The 16,215-nt window shown below is 48.4% G+C and overlaps 2 protein-coding genes across 2 annotated transcripts in view; both read right to left on the reverse strand.

Moving 5' to 3' along the window:
• The window catches only part of TEX101 (testis expressed 101), a 64,544-nt gene extending 63,663 nt beyond the window's left edge, over window positions 1-881 (reverse strand). The window contains exon 1 of the mRNA XM_060186025.1: window positions 751-881. The gene's annotated coding sequence lies outside the window, so the exon portion shown is untranslated. The remainder of the gene's footprint in view (window positions 1-750) is intronic.
• Window positions 882-3,158: 2,277 nt separating this feature from the next.
• Window positions 3,159-16,215, reverse strand: part of LOC103122355 (CD177 antigen) — a 167,288-nt gene continuing 154,231 nt past the window's right edge. Inside the window, exons 5-12 of the mRNA XM_060186027.1 lie at window positions 10,906-12,056; window positions 10,700-10,843; window positions 10,203-10,282; window positions 9,973-10,116; window positions 9,152-9,334; window positions 8,121-8,240; window positions 7,851-7,967; window positions 3,159-3,892 (exon numbers count right to left, since the gene is read on the reverse strand). Coding sequence (XP_060042010.1) covers window positions 3,876-3,892; window positions 7,851-7,967; window positions 8,121-8,240; window positions 9,152-9,334; window positions 9,973-10,116; window positions 10,203-10,282; window positions 10,700-10,740 — 702 coding nt within the window. The 5' untranslated portion in view covers window positions 10,741-10,843; window positions 10,906-12,056 and the 3' untranslated portion in view covers window positions 3,159-3,875. The remainder of the gene's footprint in view (window positions 3,893-7,850; window positions 7,968-8,120; window positions 8,241-9,151; window positions 9,335-9,972; window positions 10,117-10,202; window positions 10,283-10,699; window positions 10,844-10,905; window positions 12,057-16,215) is intronic.

The following is a 16,215-nucleotide window of genomic DNA, read 5'->3' on the forward strand; positions in this document are numbered from 1 at the left end:
CCAGGCCAGAGCTCTGGGTGTCTTGCCCTCCCCTCCCATGGAGACACCCCAACACTGGAAGATAGGACCATGTCTTTATTGTCAGATACATGTGGCAGCCACGGGCTGTCCAGTCTGGTTCAGGATGCATTCCAACTGCTTCCTGTCCTTTCCAGATGTTGTCATCTGAGGATAGAGGGTGTGGTTTGTGGAAAGGGCAGTGCCCAAGGCTTCTTGGTCATCAGGTCAGAGGGTGGGGTGCATTTAGGGGGTTATCAGGGGTTAAGGGTCATGGGGGGAGGGGTCAGCAGGAAGGGTACAGTCCCCCACTCCAAAGGGCTAGGGAGAGCCCCAGCCCTGTCACCCAAGTCAGGTGGTGGACAGGGGCAGCTCCGGTAAGTGCATCATCAGAGTTCTCTTTCACTGAGAAGACCCCAATATTCCGGGTGCCATTAAACAAGGAATGTTGGGCTAGGCAGCCCTGCACGTGGAGCTGAAAGGAGGACCCACCTGGAGAGGCAGAATGGAGCCAGACAGAGAGGCTCAGTATGCAGCACAACTCAGTTCCTCAGACCCAGGATCCCAGCCCTTACAACCTCCTCCCTCAGACCATCAGTCCCTCAACTCCCCCTCCCTCAGACCTGGGGGTCTAATCCCCTAGTCCCTCCACCCTCACACCCAGGGGTGCAAGCCCCAGTCCCTCCCACCTGAGGACCAGTAAGTCCCCAGACCCCTAGCCCCTTTACTCAAGCCCTGGCCTTCAGTTCTCACCTCCACTGAGCTCAGTGGTACCCTCGTAACAATGAGTGGTGCCTTTCAGGCAAGTAATAGTCTTGGGATTTAAGCAGTGTCCAAAGAAGTTCACGCAGACAGAACAGAGCAGGTCTCCGGGTTCAGGGACAGCTGGGTGGATCAGAGAAAAGGCTGAAGCTACACAGCTCTGCTCCTGGCTGCAGCCACCCACGTGGAGCCCTGAGCCACCCCGTACACCCTCATGCCCCTGGCTCAGTCAGGATGCCCTACCTGGACGAGGGAGGGCATCGAGCAGCACCTTGCTGCTGTTGGCATTGTTGCACCGGCTGGAGGAGCAGAAGTGAGAGTAGGAGGCCATGACTATCCCAGGGAGATTGGAGTGTATGGAGATCTGTGGGTCCTGTGGCCTGGCCTTGCTGCAACTTCTGTGTCCCAACATCGACGACTTGTTCCCTGAGGGGTCTGGGAATTGGGGAGAGGGAGAGAAAGTACAGGCTGAACTTTAGGAGAGGCTCCAAGGGGGGAAGAATGGGAGCCAGGGCTTTAGTGGAAAGAGACAAGGGAGACTGGATGTCCCATGAGTGGCTACATGCTTGACAACAAAGACATCAGCCAGCGGCTGAGAAATATTGATAGCTCACCTGGTGGGGCGGGTGCCTGACCATGTGTGTGCAAAGCCCCAGGCTCAAGCTCTGAACACTACATGGGAATGTCATGGGCACCAGAGCAGGTTCCACAGATAGTGAAAGAGTGCTGTGGTATCTCCCTCTCTCTTTTTGCCTCTTTCTCCGCAATAATAAAAATAATGGGGAAAAATTGGTCCTGGGAGTGGTAGAAGTATGCATACATGAGGTCCCAGCACAATAACAGAGGTTGTTCAAAATACTAATATCAGAGTTTTCATATGGGAAGGGGAGGTGAGACACCCCCAATCCTGGCACGAGGAGGGTGGGAATCTAGTGAGAGTCACTCAGATTCCCCTAATTCTGAGTATAGGTCATGCTGGGTGCAGGCCAAAAGATGGGGGTGGGGTGGGTAACTTTGGAAGACTGTATGGACAATCCTTAAACAAATAAAAATGGAATTGCCTTATGATCCAGCAGTACCAATCTTAGGCATTTATCCAATGGGTAAATGAAACACTAATGTGAAGGTACATATGCACCCCTATGTTCATAGCTGCATTATTCACAATAGACAAAGAGTGGAAGCAGCCTAAATGCCATCATCAGAAGACTGGCTAAAGAAGTTATGGGGTATATATTCCATGGAATACTACTCTACAACCAAAAAAGATTAATAACAAAAGACGATTAATAACAAGGAGAAGGACAAGGACAAGGAGGAGGAGGAGGAGGAGAAAAATTAGTTTTTGAGAACCAAGGGCTGGGTGGTGGCACATGAATTGAGCACACAGGTTACAATGTGCAAGGACTCAGGTCTAAGCCTCCCCTCCCCACCTGTAGGGGGGAAGCTTCATGAGTGGTGAAGCAGGGTTGCAGGTGTCTATCTCTCTCTCCCTCTCTATCTCCTTCTCCTCTCTGAATTTTTGTCTTATCAAAAAGAAAAAGAACAAAAACAAAGATGGGGAGGTTTGTCTGACCTCCCCCCCGTGCCCCAAAACTACCTGCTCTTGGTCAATTGTCACCTCAGTGGAGCCTTTCCTCAGTGCCCAATTGCAAACAGCAGTTCTCCTCCTGCTACTGGATCTCTCCCCCAGCTCTGGCTCCACATCCACATTTGGCCCTGTGTTTTCACCAGTAAGGGAGATGGGAGCAAGGCTGCAGGAAGGCAGCTCAGTGGACCCCACTGTACCTGGCCTTCTAGAATCCCTGGACAAAGTCATTGGGGGTCCTCTATGTTGCCTCTGTCCTCAGCCGCTGACACATACTTTCAAACTCTGTCAGCAGGTGTTACTGTCATCAGCTCACCTCCCACCCTAGTTTTTCAGTAGGGGAAACCAAGGCACAGAAAGGGAGCTATTGCACCTGCATTGCCATATATGGGAACCAGGTTCAAGTCCAGTCTACACTGCATTGGAGGAGGCTTTGGTGTATGGTAACCTTCTCTCTGCTGTGTCTCTTTCTAGCTGAGAAAAACAAGAAAGAAAATGACCTGGAGCAGTGACATCCTGGCAACAACAGCAATAATCATAAGAGTTCTGTTCTGACCCTCAGGCATGATGGGATAGGGAGGACTCTGGGAGCCTCATGTGGGGTGGGGTGGTCTGCCCCCCTGCAGGGTTCCCTCCTCCCATGAGTAGCCACGTACCTGTAATTATGAGCAGCAGTGTCTCCTGACACACCTCTCTGGCACTGCACAACTTTGTATGGGATGTTTCCCAGTCATTGACCCGCTTATCTGGGCTTTGCAAAGTCCACCACTGGAAGCCTTGATAACAGGTCAGAAACACTGAGGAAAAGGAACAACCAGAGTCTGTGTAAGCCAGGGAGTCCCCAAATAGTCTTTTGGACCCCATATTGTGGAAGATGAGCACATTATTTGATTTATTTTGCAGTGCCAGAGAGTGAATACAGGGCTTCCCACATGCATGCTCCCCACTGCTGGACAGCCTTCTGGGACTAATTTTCTTAAATAATAATGGATATTATTATTATTATTATTATTATTATTATTATTATTATTGCCAGAGCTTGGGCTTATGGTGGTGAAGGAAATTGAATCTGTGACTTTGGACCCTCAGGAATGAAAGTTTTTTGCATAATGACTATGCTACCTCCTCAGACCTTTACTTCTGTATTTGAAGGGGGGGGGGAGGAGAGACAGAAAAAAGGAGAAACACCACATCACTGCTCTATCATCCATGGAGCGCCGCTGGTGTCATCCATGGTGCTTGCATGAGACGTTGGGGCTCAAACCCTGACACTCAACTCTTGACTCAGGCTCTCACAAATTCTTTTCTTTGAGATGTATGTATGTATGTATGTATGTATTTTATTTATTTATGAGATGGAGAGGAGAGACAGACAGTCAGAGCACCACCCTGGCACATTCGATGCCAGCAATCCGAGCACATTCAGGCTCCAGAGTCCAGTGCTTTATCCACTTTGCCACCTCCTGGGGTGCAGCCTCACACTCTTGACTCACACTCCAGGTGAACCCGGCTGCACAGTCTCTTGATCTCAGAGATAGAAGGGACCTAGGGGCAGGGAGATAACTCAGCCAGTCAGAGCACCAGACTTGCATACCCAGGGCCCCAGGGGTCAGATGATTAAGCCCCAGCACCACCTTATGCCAGACCTGAGCAGTGAGCTTTTCTTTCTTACTCATTTGTGCTTTCCCCTTCTGAGGAAAATAAAATAAATCTTAAAAAAAAAAAAAAAAGGATTTTGGAAATCTGAGCCCTGCCCCCATTCTTTACCCTGAGGGGGGCTGCAGCATCTGTAGGGTCCTTTCTCAACATTCCTCCCTCTGGGTGTGAGAGAGAACTGAAGCCTGCACCAATTTCTCCTGTCTCTGGGCCTCAAGCTCCCTTGCCTGGATAACAAGGAGGGAGATAGATGACAGTATAGTTTATTTATTTGTTTGCTTGCTTGCTTTTACCAGAATACTGCTCTGCTCTGGCTTATGGTGATGTAGGGGATTGAACCTAGGGCCTTGGAGCCAAGGCATGGAAGCCTGTAGCATAAACCTCTGTGCTGTCTCCCTGGCCCTTACCTTAGATTCTTGAGCTGAGAAGCCTATGTCCCCACAGGAATACTCAAATGGCCTAGTGTGGAGGGGACATATAGTCTGTGCCCAGTTGTGGGGGCTATTTCCCTGACCCAGCTCACTGAAGTTTTCCAAGGAGCCCCCCCTCATCTAGAGGGATCCTTGTCACGAATCCTCATCACCTCATAGCATCCCCCAAACCAACCTCATTTTTCAAGGTGGCAGGTGCAGGTAAAAGGTGGAGGTGGCCTGACTCAGGCATTGTGGCTCCTTACGTGATCAGACTGGTGAATACCTGTGCCTGCCTGGGTTTTTGTGACCCCTTAGGACCTAGTCTGAAAACCATGAGCTTGGTGTCTCTCTCTCTCTCTCTCTCTCTCTCCGAGAGAGAGAGAGAGAGAGAGAGAGAGAATACCAGCGCACCTCTGTGACATATTTGGTGGCAGGGGTCAGACTTGGGATCTTATGCTTGCAAGTCTGATACTCTGACTACTTCTAGCACCCCCCACATCATGCTAGCACTTCTTTCTCTCTCTCTCTTAAAAAGATATGTATGTGTACATGTACATGTATATGTATATGTTTTCTACCAGGGCATTTTTCATCTGCATAATTCCATTGCTGTGGGTAGACTCTTTTTTCCCCCTCTCAATATGAGACACTAGAGAATAGACAACACAGCACTGCTCAACCACTCATGAAGCTTCACCTTTGCGTAGTGCTCCTAGGTAGGGCTGGCAGCTTGTATCTGGGTCTTTTGCATGGTAAAGTATACACTATAATGAGTGAGCTATTTCCTGGTCCCTTAAAGATTTTTTTTTGTATTTCATGCTGTAAAGGGGGGGGGGCACAGCATCATTCCAGAACATGTAGTGCTAACAATCCAGATGGGAGTCTCAGGTGTGCAAGTCTTGAGTCCTGCCAGCTGACCTATTTTTCTTTGTTACTGGAGTTATCCCCAAGTTCCACACCTGTGCAATTCCTCCATTTTTATTGGACTTTTCTGATAGAAGGTAATAGAGAGAATAGAAAGGTATTCGAAAAGAAAGAGAAGGAGAGAGATTGCAGCACCTCTTCATCACTTGTGAAGCTTTCCCTGTGCAGGTTCTCCCATGCAGCGGCTGGGGCCTCAACCAACATCCCTGTGAAGCTTTCCCCCCTGCAGGTGGGAAAAGTTCAACCCCAGGGGCTTGAACTCAGATCCTTGAGCACTGTAACATGTGTGCTCAACCAGGTGCACCACCGCCTGCCCCCCTTTGAGAATTTGTATGTGGTAAAGATAACATTCCATAACAGTAATGAAAATTCTATTGCCTAACATGCCACTGGCAAATCAGATTATCTTTAAATCATATCTCCAAACAACTAGCCTGCAGCACTCCAGGAAAAAATCCAGATATCTTTCTCTTGTATAAAACATAAATTCCTGATGGATCAAAACTACATGTGGATATGATAATGAATACTAGAGGTAGATAGAGAGTTTCTAAAAGCAGTTATTGTCTTTGGAGTGATAAAATAAGTTCTTTTTTAACTTATGTGCATGGTAAAGTATGTGCTCTACCAGCTGGGATGTCTCCCAGCCTCCCCCTTCTTAAGCTGTACCCTCATGACTCAGAAGCAGCCACCAACACGGGAAGCCTTCCTGTGGATGTCCCCTCCCTTCACCGACAGAATCATGGCTCTGGCTCGCCTCCTCCTGCATGGCCCCAGGCCCCTCTTGGTCAGTGGCAGATCCTCTCCCGCAGTTGCTCAAGTCAGAACCACTGTTGCCACCTGCCCCAGACTGCTCTCCCTGTCTTACAGCCCAAGCAGTGCCATCAGGAAATCCTGTCGGCTTAAGCTGCAAAGCACCTCCAGACTCCACTACACTGCTGAGCTGAACAACAACACTCCATTCTCCAAGGCCTGGATCCTATGCTGACAGCTAGCAGGACTGACACTGGCAAGAATAATTGGTGGCTTAACAGCCGTGCTTTCTATGACAGGTGTGTAGTGTGTGACGTGAGTGCTGTGTGGGTGTGCTGTGTGTCGGGTGAATTTCTGTGTGTGGTGTGTGTCTACTGTGTCTACGCCATGTTGTGTTTGTGTGTACTACGTATTGTGGGTCTGGTGTGCACTATATCTGATTTGTCTCTGACATGCCTTCTGGATGATGAATGTTGCCTAATTCCAGAGATGAGAGCCAGACAATTCAAATCAGCATCACTGCTGGAGAGGTAGCTCATGGGGCTGGAAAGATATTGTAATGGTTATGCAAACTGACTCTCTTGCCTGAGGCTTGGAGCTCCAGGTGCAATCCCCCACAACACCATAAACTAGAGCTGAGCAGTGCTCTGGAAAAAAAAAAAAAAAAAAGGTAGTTCAGCAGTAGAGAACAGGACCCACACACCTGAGGCCCCTGGGTTTGATTCCCCAACACCATACCCCCCAGAGCTGAGCAGTGCTCTGCTCTCCTTCACCAAAGTAAGTCCATGAATGAATTAACTCTTAAAAAACAGCATTAAGAAAATATTCAGACTCTGTTCCTCTCTGCTCAACACCCTTCCACGGCCTCTAGTCCTTAGGAGAAAATCCATCTCCTCAGTCTGACTTTGGAGGGTTTTGACTCATGACCTCAACCCCACTGAGTTCCCCTCCCCTCCTTGGCCTTGTGCATTGACATCTGTCACAATGACCCTGGGTTCAAAGCCTGCACCTGCCTTGTCTGCCTGGGAAACCTGCAGTCACTCCCTGTCCAGCTCACGTCTTCGGATGAGCACCACCGGCAGAGTCCAGAAACCCCTCTTGAAAGCAGCAGGCTCACCCTACCCCTGGGCCTTTGCACATGCTGCCTTCTCTGCCTATGAAAACCTTAGGGCTGGGTGCTGACACACCTGGTTGAGTGTACATGTCACAGTGTGCAAGGACCTGGGTACAAGCGTCTAGTCCCCACCTACATGGGATGCTTCATGATCAGTGAAGCCATGCTACAGTTGTCTCTCTCTTTCTCGATCCTCCCTTCCCTCTTCATGTCATTCTTTTCTACCCAATAAATGAATGAATGCATGAATAAAATATTTAAAAAACACTGGCCAGGTGGGATGTGGGGAAGCTAGCACACCAGGCTTTTTCATGTCTGAGGCCCTAGCGAACTCAAGTTCAATCTCCTGTGCCATTGTATGCCAGAGCTGAGCAGTGCTCTAGTCTCTGTTTCTCTCTAGTAAAAAAAATAATAAAACTTTTTTAAAAAGTTAAACAAAGCCCACCAATTGACTCGGGGGCCCAGCTCTCTGTGCCCAGGACCACATGGGGTGGGGATTCTTCCTTTGCACATGCCCCAGTGGATGGTCAGCTACACTGCAGGTGTAAATCACTGCAGGAGTTGTTGTCAAGTCCAGCTTGCAGAGGGTCTGAGGCCCCACGCAGCGGTCCAGGCACAGCCTCCAGCCCAGAGGGACACTCACCTTTAGGATCACAGCTCTCCCTCAGCGCCAAGGGCCCGACTGTCACGGTCCCGTTAAGCAAGTTGCAGCCTGCTTGAGGCATGCATCCCTGGACTCTCATAATGGTGAAGACTGACCCTGTGGGAGGGGGAGGGGACAGAGATGCTGCTTCTGGGTCTTTGCAAACCCTCAGGGGTAGCAGGGATCTGGGGAGCCTGCAGACTTCAACCACCCTCTTCTTCCCTGCCCCCTCTCCCCAGTGCCCGGTGAGGGCCCCATATTTCAGCTAACCTCCCTCGATCTGGAGTACCCCATCATAGCAGTGTGTGGTCCCCACGGGGCAGGTCAGCTTCGGCGCAGACAGACAGTCCTCCTCAGACAAGCAGACATGGCACCTCACGTTCCCTGGCACTAGGGAGGCAAAAGGGGGGGGGATAGATGGACACAAAGATGGATTCCCATCTCAAACCTTCTATCCAACTTCCACACCTTACGCTACTGCCAGCAACCCACCTCCCCCAGATTCCTGTCTTGCAGGCCAAAGAATTAGGATGAAAATAAGAGGTCTTTGAGGGGCCTCTGGAATTACACCCTTAAGGTGGGGGTGCAAGTGGGGACATGGGCTCCAGTAAGCTGCACTACCTAGATTGGTGAACAGATGCCCCTGTTCACAGATGGTTCCAGAGAGTGGAGAAAGGAAGACACTGGACGAAGACGGGGCAGCTAGCAGCTAGAGGTGAATTTCACCATGGAATAGAAAATGTCAAGACCCTTAAGGGAAAGGCTTGTGAACCAAATACAACAGGACAGGGAAGAAGGAGCATGCCTCAGGCTAGGCTGCTACCGAAGGGAGTCTGAGGTGGGGGCTGAATGTCAGAAAAGCAGTCTAGCTTGCTGCGCCTCACAGGTGGTTAGAAGAGGGTACACCAGGGCCAGGTGGTGACACACCTGGTAGAGTGCACACATTATCATGTGCAAAGACCCACGTTCAAGCTCCTGGTCCCATCTGAGGGGGAAGGGGGGGCTTTCATGAGCGGTGAAGCAGGGCCGCAGGTCTTTCTTTCTCTCCCTCTATCTCCTCCTTCCTTCCTTCTCAATTTCTGTGTCTATCCTAAATAAATATTTGAAATGAAAGCAGACGGGGAGCATGTCCTCCAAGCCTGCATAAAAGGACAAGGAGGAGGAGGAGGAGGAGGAGCAGGCAGCAGTGGCTGCATCAACGGAGGGAGGCCTGGGGTGTGGACGGCCAGGTGGAAGGTTGCTGAACCAACAGTTCTCTGTTCTCCCCTCCAGCCCCTCAGCCTGCTTCTTCCAGGCAGTACCTGGGGAGGAGGGCGGCGCCCAGATTGGGAGGGTGCTGGAGAGGTGGTTGCAGAGGTCCTCCCTGCACACACGGGTGAAGGAGATCAGGGAGAGGCCGGGCCCTGCCCTGTGATGGGTGAGTTGGGGCTCCTGATCCGGCGCCTGAACACAGCCTTTGGAGAGCACCACGCTGGCAAAGGGTCCTGGAGGGAGATGGGGAGGCGGGGGTGGTAGAGATCAGGATTCTGGTGGGGAGGGGTTTCTGCAGCACCACTGGGGTAGAAGGCCAGGAGAGGAGGCCCCTCAGGGGGTGTCCCTGTTTTCTGGGAAGCAGTTATGGGTATGAAGGGTAAGTGGGGTCTTCTGAGTTCCTACATAGAAAGCATGTGGGGGGGGGCTGTCTGGGGACACAGCTTAGCTCCTGGGACCTCAGGTGTACAGCTAGTGCTCTGACAGGCTGAGCTAGCTCTCTGGCTCCTAATAAAATAAATCTTTAAAAAAAGAAAAAAGGGAGTCGGGCTGTAGCGCAGTGGGTTAAGCACAGGTGGCACAAAGCACAAGGACCAGTGTAAGGATACCGGTTTAAACCCTGGCTCCCCACCTGCAGGGGAGTCACTTCACAAGCGGTGAAGCAGGTCTGCAGGTGTTTATCTTTCTCTCCCCCTCTCTGTCTTCCCCTCCTCTCTCCATTTCTCTCTGTCCTATCCAAAAAAAACCAACAATGACAACAATAATAACTACAACAATAATAAAAAAAAAAGAATGCAGGTAGGGTGCATGGTGACACCGCTACAGGCTGGGAAGGGTCAGGGTGGGGGTGAGGAGGTGGGGGCCTTGTCACCGTTCTCCAAGAGTAGCAGCGTGTCCTGACACCCATAGCTGCTGTCCCTGCAGACCTCTGTCCCAGTCGTCCATGAGAAGAACTCTTGCGATACATTCAGCACTGCCTGGTAGATGCCTTTCTGACAGGTCAGGGTGGCTGCTCCTGTGTGAGGACAACCCAGCTGTCTGAGCCGCTCCTCCAGGGGCCCTCTCTCCCCTAAGCCCCACCTAGGCTGGACCTGCACTCACGGGACAACAAGAGTGAGCCAACCAGGAGGGCCAGCAGCAGGGCAGAGCTCATGATGGGAGACTTGCTCCTTCTCTTCCTCCTGGGAAACATGTGCTTTTATATCTGCTAGTTCCACCCAGGAAATGGGGGGGGGGGTGAGGAGGGCCTTACTGAAGGAGGCCTGGGCCATCCTCTGTGTCTCAGACACTTAAAGGCTAAGATATATCTGGGTCCTTCCTCCCCCTTCAGACCTAGGGGTCCCCCAGCCCCACCTTACTCAGGCCCAGGGTCCCTCAGCCCCTCCTTCCTCAGACCTAGGGGTCCCCAAGCCTCTCCTCTCTGACTTAAAGGTTCCCTAGTCCCTCCTCCCCAGACTCAGGGGTCCTCCAGTCCTCATTTCTCAGACTCAGGGGGTCCCCAGACCCTCCTCCCTCAGACCCTGGGGCCCCCTCCTTCCTTTAGACCACGCACACTTATCCAACTCCCCAGCCCTTTGTGAGCTGAGCCCAGTTCCCACTTATCCTCTTTCACTGTCGTCTGGAAAGACTGTTTCCTCATCTCTCACAGTATCCTGGCCACCTTCTGGCCCCAGATGAGGAAGTGGCCCAATTGCCTGTGAGGAAGTTGTGCAGTGGCTGTTCGCTGGTTCCCACCCTAACTTCTGCCTCCCTCACAGATTCCTACTTCTTTTCTCTTTCTCTTTTCTTCCTATATTGCGCAGACTCTCTCGCTTTGTTAATTCCCTTGTTTAGAACCTTCTTTCCCTCATGTGTTATCTCTTCTGCTTTCTTCCTTGGCACCCAGGAGGGAGCTGAGGTAGGAAAAGAGATGGGGATGACTATCTAGGAAAGAAGTAGGCTATTCTGTGACACAGTAAGGATTGATTTTTCCAGGGCAAATGGGAAGATATATATGCTAGAAAACCAGCTTTAAACAGGAAGAAAGAAAGAAAAAGAAAAGAGACCAAGTATTCAGTACCAGGGCTGTATCTCAGGCTATTAGAGCCAGGACTTGCATGCCCATGGCCCCAGAGGTTCCTGGTTTTTTTTTTTTTTTTTTTTTTTTTTTTTTACACCTGCAGCCCTGCTTCACTACTTGTGAAGCGACTCCCCTGCAGGTAGGGAGCCGGGGGCTCAAACCGGGATCCTTATGCCGGTCCTTGCACTTTGTGCCATGTACGCTTAACCCGCTGCACTACCGCCCGACTCCCCAGGTTCCTGGTTTTATCTCTGTTACTCCCTTATGCCAGAACTGAATTGTGCTCTGCCCCTCCCCCCTCTTCCTTCTCTTTTATAAACAAACAAACAATAAACATAAATCAAAAAGAGCTGGAACAATAGCTCACCAGGTAGGGCACCTACCTTGCCATATGTACAGTCCAGGTTTGAGTCCTGACACTACATGGGAGGGACTATGGCCCTGGAGGAAGCTCCAGTGCTGTGCTGCCTTCCCTTTCTTTGTCTCTCAATGAAAATGCCATTTGGAGAGGTGAAGTCACACATGTGTGAGGCCCCAGCTCCACAAAACAAATACATATTTGAAAGTAAAGCAGCTTTTCAGAAGAACAACATCAACAACCCTGCCTCATCACATTGGCCTATTTCTAGGTATAAGTATTCCCGTACATCTGGTTATTTAAAAAACTTGTATGCCAAGATTTATTTTTATGAGTGTGTGTGAGGGGAGGGAGGGAGGAGACCCGAGTATACCATTGAGTTGGGTGCTTGAGATGCAACTTGGGCCTTCGGGCGTGCAAATCCAGTGTTCTACTTCATATCTCCTTTGCCAACAAGGTCACAACCAGCTTGCAAAGGAGAGAAACAGGAAAGAATACAGGGTATCTGTCAGCAACCGCAGAGGCTAGGTCCAGGTAGCTGAGAGAGAAGAAAAGAGAGGATGAGAACAGCAGTATAGGAGAGAGAAAGGTGTGTGTGTCCTCTCCAAATTGTGGGCTTATTCTGGACAACTTTATACATTCTCCTTTGACTCAACTTATTGGTAGACTAGAAACTATGACTACCAAGGAACATTCTGGAAACCTGGCACACCATTTTGGGTTTTGGTAATGGTTGAGAGAGACAGCATAATGACAGAGACAAACCAGTGGTGTGACATAGTTCTGCCAGTAAGTACTACCTCCCATCCCTCTGTGGGAAGCTGATTGCAGGTTTACATGGATTCTGCATTTCCCTTAACTGTAGTTTTTAAGACCTTAAATAAACACCACTAAGTGGTCTCCCAGAGTTGTTTCTATTTTTTCCTTCTTCATTATTTTAAAGGAATAGACAGACAGAGAGACACTCCATGATCCCTGGAGCTCCCCTTGTGGTTCCAGGGCTCAAACCAGGGACTCATAAACAGCAAGGTGAACTATCTCCCCACTCCAGAGTTCAGTTATGTTGACTCTGTTTTTCCCCCAAACTGCAATCTTAAGACCTCCAGAGAAACTGCCTTTGAAGTTTTACTTCCATTTGTTGATATTTTCCTCTGGTCCTAGTGTGCCCCCCCCAGCCCCTGTCTCTGGAGCTCTACAGCCTCTTGGTCCCATGGCAAGTCTTTCTGGCTCTCAACCTGCTGACTGACTGGGTTGTGGTTCAGACTTGATTTTGGTGTCTCCTTTGACTGGTCTGCTAGGGAACTTTCTCTTTTGGTGAATGCACATTTTCTCTTTCAATGAGAAAGAGAGGGAGAGCGAGAGCGAGACAGAGAGAGAGAGAGAGAGAAGTGCATAGCATTGAAATTTCCTTCAGTGTGGTGGGGGCTGGGTGTAAACCTGGGTCATGTACAGGGCAAGCAAAGAACTAGCCAAGTAAGCTATTTTCTTTTTTTCTTTCTCTCTTTCTCTTTCTTTCTTTATATTTATTTTCCCTTTTTGTTGTCCTTGTTTTTTATTGTTTTTGTAGTTATTATTGCTGTTGTTGATGATGTCGTTGTTAGATAGGACAGAGCAAAATGAAGAGAGGAGGGGAAGATAGAGGGGGAGAAAAAGAGAGACACCTGCTTTACTGCCTGTGAAGCGACTCCCCTGCAAGTGGGGAGCCAGGGGCTCGAACCGGGATCCCTAGGCTGGTCCTTGCACTTTGTGCCACATGCACTTAACCCTCTGTACTACTGCCTGACTCCCCAGGTAAGCTCTTTTCCTGGCTCTGTACTTGCATTTTTGGGTGTTTACTTTCTAAAGGAAGTGCCCCTGAACAACCTCTCTCAGGGACTCCTTCTAGCTTTATGTTTGAGGAAAATAGCCCATTTCTTAGTTGGAGAGAGAGAGGGAGAGGGGGAGGGGAGGGGGAGGGGAGGGGGAGGGGGAGGGGAGGGGGGAGGGGAGGGGAGGGGGAGGGAAGGGGGAGGGAGAGGGAGAGGGAGAGGGAGAGGGAGAGGGAGAGGGAGAGGGAGAGGGAGAGGGAGAGGGAGAACACACCACTGCATCATTCTGGCATATGTAGTACCAAAGATCTTGGGATCTCTCCGACGCAAGTGCCCCCCCCCCCCAGTGTGACATCTCCAGGACCAGAGTTATCTCTGGGATTTGGTGCCTGCACTACAAATCCACTGCTCCTGGCAGCCATTTTTTCACCAATTTTGTTGTTGTTAGATAAGACAAAGAGAAATCGAGAGAGGAGGGGCAGATAGAAAGAGGGAGAGAAAGATAGACACCTGCAGACCTGCTTCACAAGCAGTGAAGCAACACTCCTGCAGGTGGGGAGCCGTGGGCTTGAACCAGGATCCTTGTGCGAGTCCTTGTGCTTCTTACTATGTGCACTTAACCCACTGTGCTACCTCCTGATCCCCGATTTTTTCCAGGAACATTTGAATTTCCTGCTTGAGTGAATCTCTGACCCAGTGGTTCTTAAGGAGTATGTTGTTTAGTTTCCAAATTCTGTGACTTTTAATAATTTTCTGTTTGTTGTTAAATGTTAGTTTTACTCCACTGTGGTCTGAGAAGATACTTGGGATGATTTCAATGCTCTTGAATTTATTGATGCTGTCTTTGTGGCCTAACATGTGGTCTATCCTTGAGTATGTGTTATGTGGATTTGAAAAGAAGGTGTATTCCAGTTTTTTGAGGTGAAGGACTCTGAAAATGTCCAAGAGGTCTAGTCTGTCAATCTCTTCATTCAATTCTCTTGTATCTTTGTTGGTTTTCTGCTTTGTTGATCTAAGTGTGAGAGTGGGGTATTGAAGTCTCCCACTATTATTGTATTACTATTGATGTATTTTTGAAATTCTTTCAGTAAGTGCTTGACGTATTTGGATGGTCCCTCATTGGGTGCATAGATGTTAATAATTGTTAAGTCATCTTGGCTGATTGGTCCTCTAATCATTATGTAATGTCCTTGCCTATCTTTTATTACTTTATTTAATTTAAAATCTATCATGTCTGAGATGAGAATGGCTGTTCCTGCCCTTTTTTGTGGTTCATTAGCCTGTATGATAGTTTTCCATTCATTCACTTTAAGTCTGTGTTTATCATGTTGTGGCAGATGGGATTCTTGCAAGCAGCATATGGTTGGGTTATGTTTTCTGATCCATCCCCCCACTCTGTGCCTTTTGATGGGTGAGTTTAAGCCATTGACATTTATTGATCTTATGGATTTAATGTATTGTAGTGCCATTGTTCAAAAAAAAAATTTTTGTTTGCTCTGATATATTGCAAGTATTATAGTGATGTTCTTGTTTATAAAAGGTCTTTTAGAACCTCTTTCAGGGCCGGTTTGGTGATGGTTGCCTCCTTTAACTATTGTTTGTCTAAGAAGGTTTTGATCCCTCCATCTAGTTTGAATGAAAGTCTAGCAGGATATATTATCCTTGGTTGAAACCCTTTTTCATTCAGGGCTCGATAGATATCTTGCCACTCCCTTCTGGCTTTTAGAGTTTGAGTGGAGAAGTCTGCAGATAATCTTATGGGTTTTCCCTTGTATGTGACTTTTTGTTTCTCTCTTGCAGCCTTTCGGATCCTTTCTTTATCCTTACTTCTTCTCATTGTGACTATGATGTGTTTTGGTGTCTTCAGGTCTGGGTTGATTCTGTTTGGAACTCTCTGGGCTTCTTGAATCTTGATGCCCTTTCTGTTATTCAGGTCTGGGAAGTTTTCTTGTATTATTTCCTCTAGAATGTTTTCTTCCCCTTCCTCTCTTTCTTCCTCTGGCAGGCCAATTATACGAATGTTACTTCTTTTGAGATCATCCCATATGTCTCTGTTGTTGTTTTCAGTGTCTCTCAATCTCTTTTTAAGCTCTTTCACCTCTTAGTTTTCTCTAACTCATCCTCTGTCTGACTAATTCTGTTTTCTGCTTCTGTTAGTCTGCTTTCCCTTGCCTCAGCTTCTTTCTTCATTACAGCTATTTCAGCTTTCAGTTCTCTAATTGCCTCAAGATAATCAGTATTTTCCTTGGGGATCTCAACTGTTGTTTCCCTAATACTGCCATTCCTTTCTTCCAATGTTGTTTTCATTTCTGTGATTAATAAGTTTATTATTGCTTGCATACTTTTCTTATCTATGGTTACTTCTGGCTGATTTGTAGTTTCTTCTGGGATCTTGTCTTCATTCATTGGAGTAGCAGTTTTATTTGTTTTTGATCTACCCATTTTTTGATTTATGTGTTTCTTTTTTTATGCTCTGTTGTCCCTCAGTTGTTGTGTCTTGAGTACAAGCAACACTGTACTAAATACCTTTAGTACAATTGCACTCACCAACCTCAGGAATTACAGTAGCAACTGAAGCAAGTATTGAAGCAGTTTAATCACTACCAATTAGCCAAACAATGTCTCCAGTCAATGAAAAAATAGTAACCAAATCCCAGTGAAGAAGAAAGAGAAAAGAAAGAAGGGATAGCAAGAATAGACAGTTATGCAAATCTACTATCCACTGTATATTCTAGGGGTAACAAGAGGGGAAAGGGAACTAGAGCAGAGATACACACATAGAGAGTCCACTCTGAGTCAGATTTCTTCCCCAAAATAATTCACAAATTCAGAAAGGCAAAGAAGAAGGAAGGAAGAAGTGTATGACAAGATAAAAAAAGAAAGAAAGAA

This window comes from Erinaceus europaeus, chromosome 2 (genome assembly GCF_950295315.1).
Source record: "Erinaceus europaeus chromosome 2, mEriEur2.1, whole genome shotgun sequence".
NCBI lineage: Eukaryota > Metazoa > Chordata > Mammalia > Eulipotyphla > Erinaceidae > Erinaceus > Erinaceus europaeus.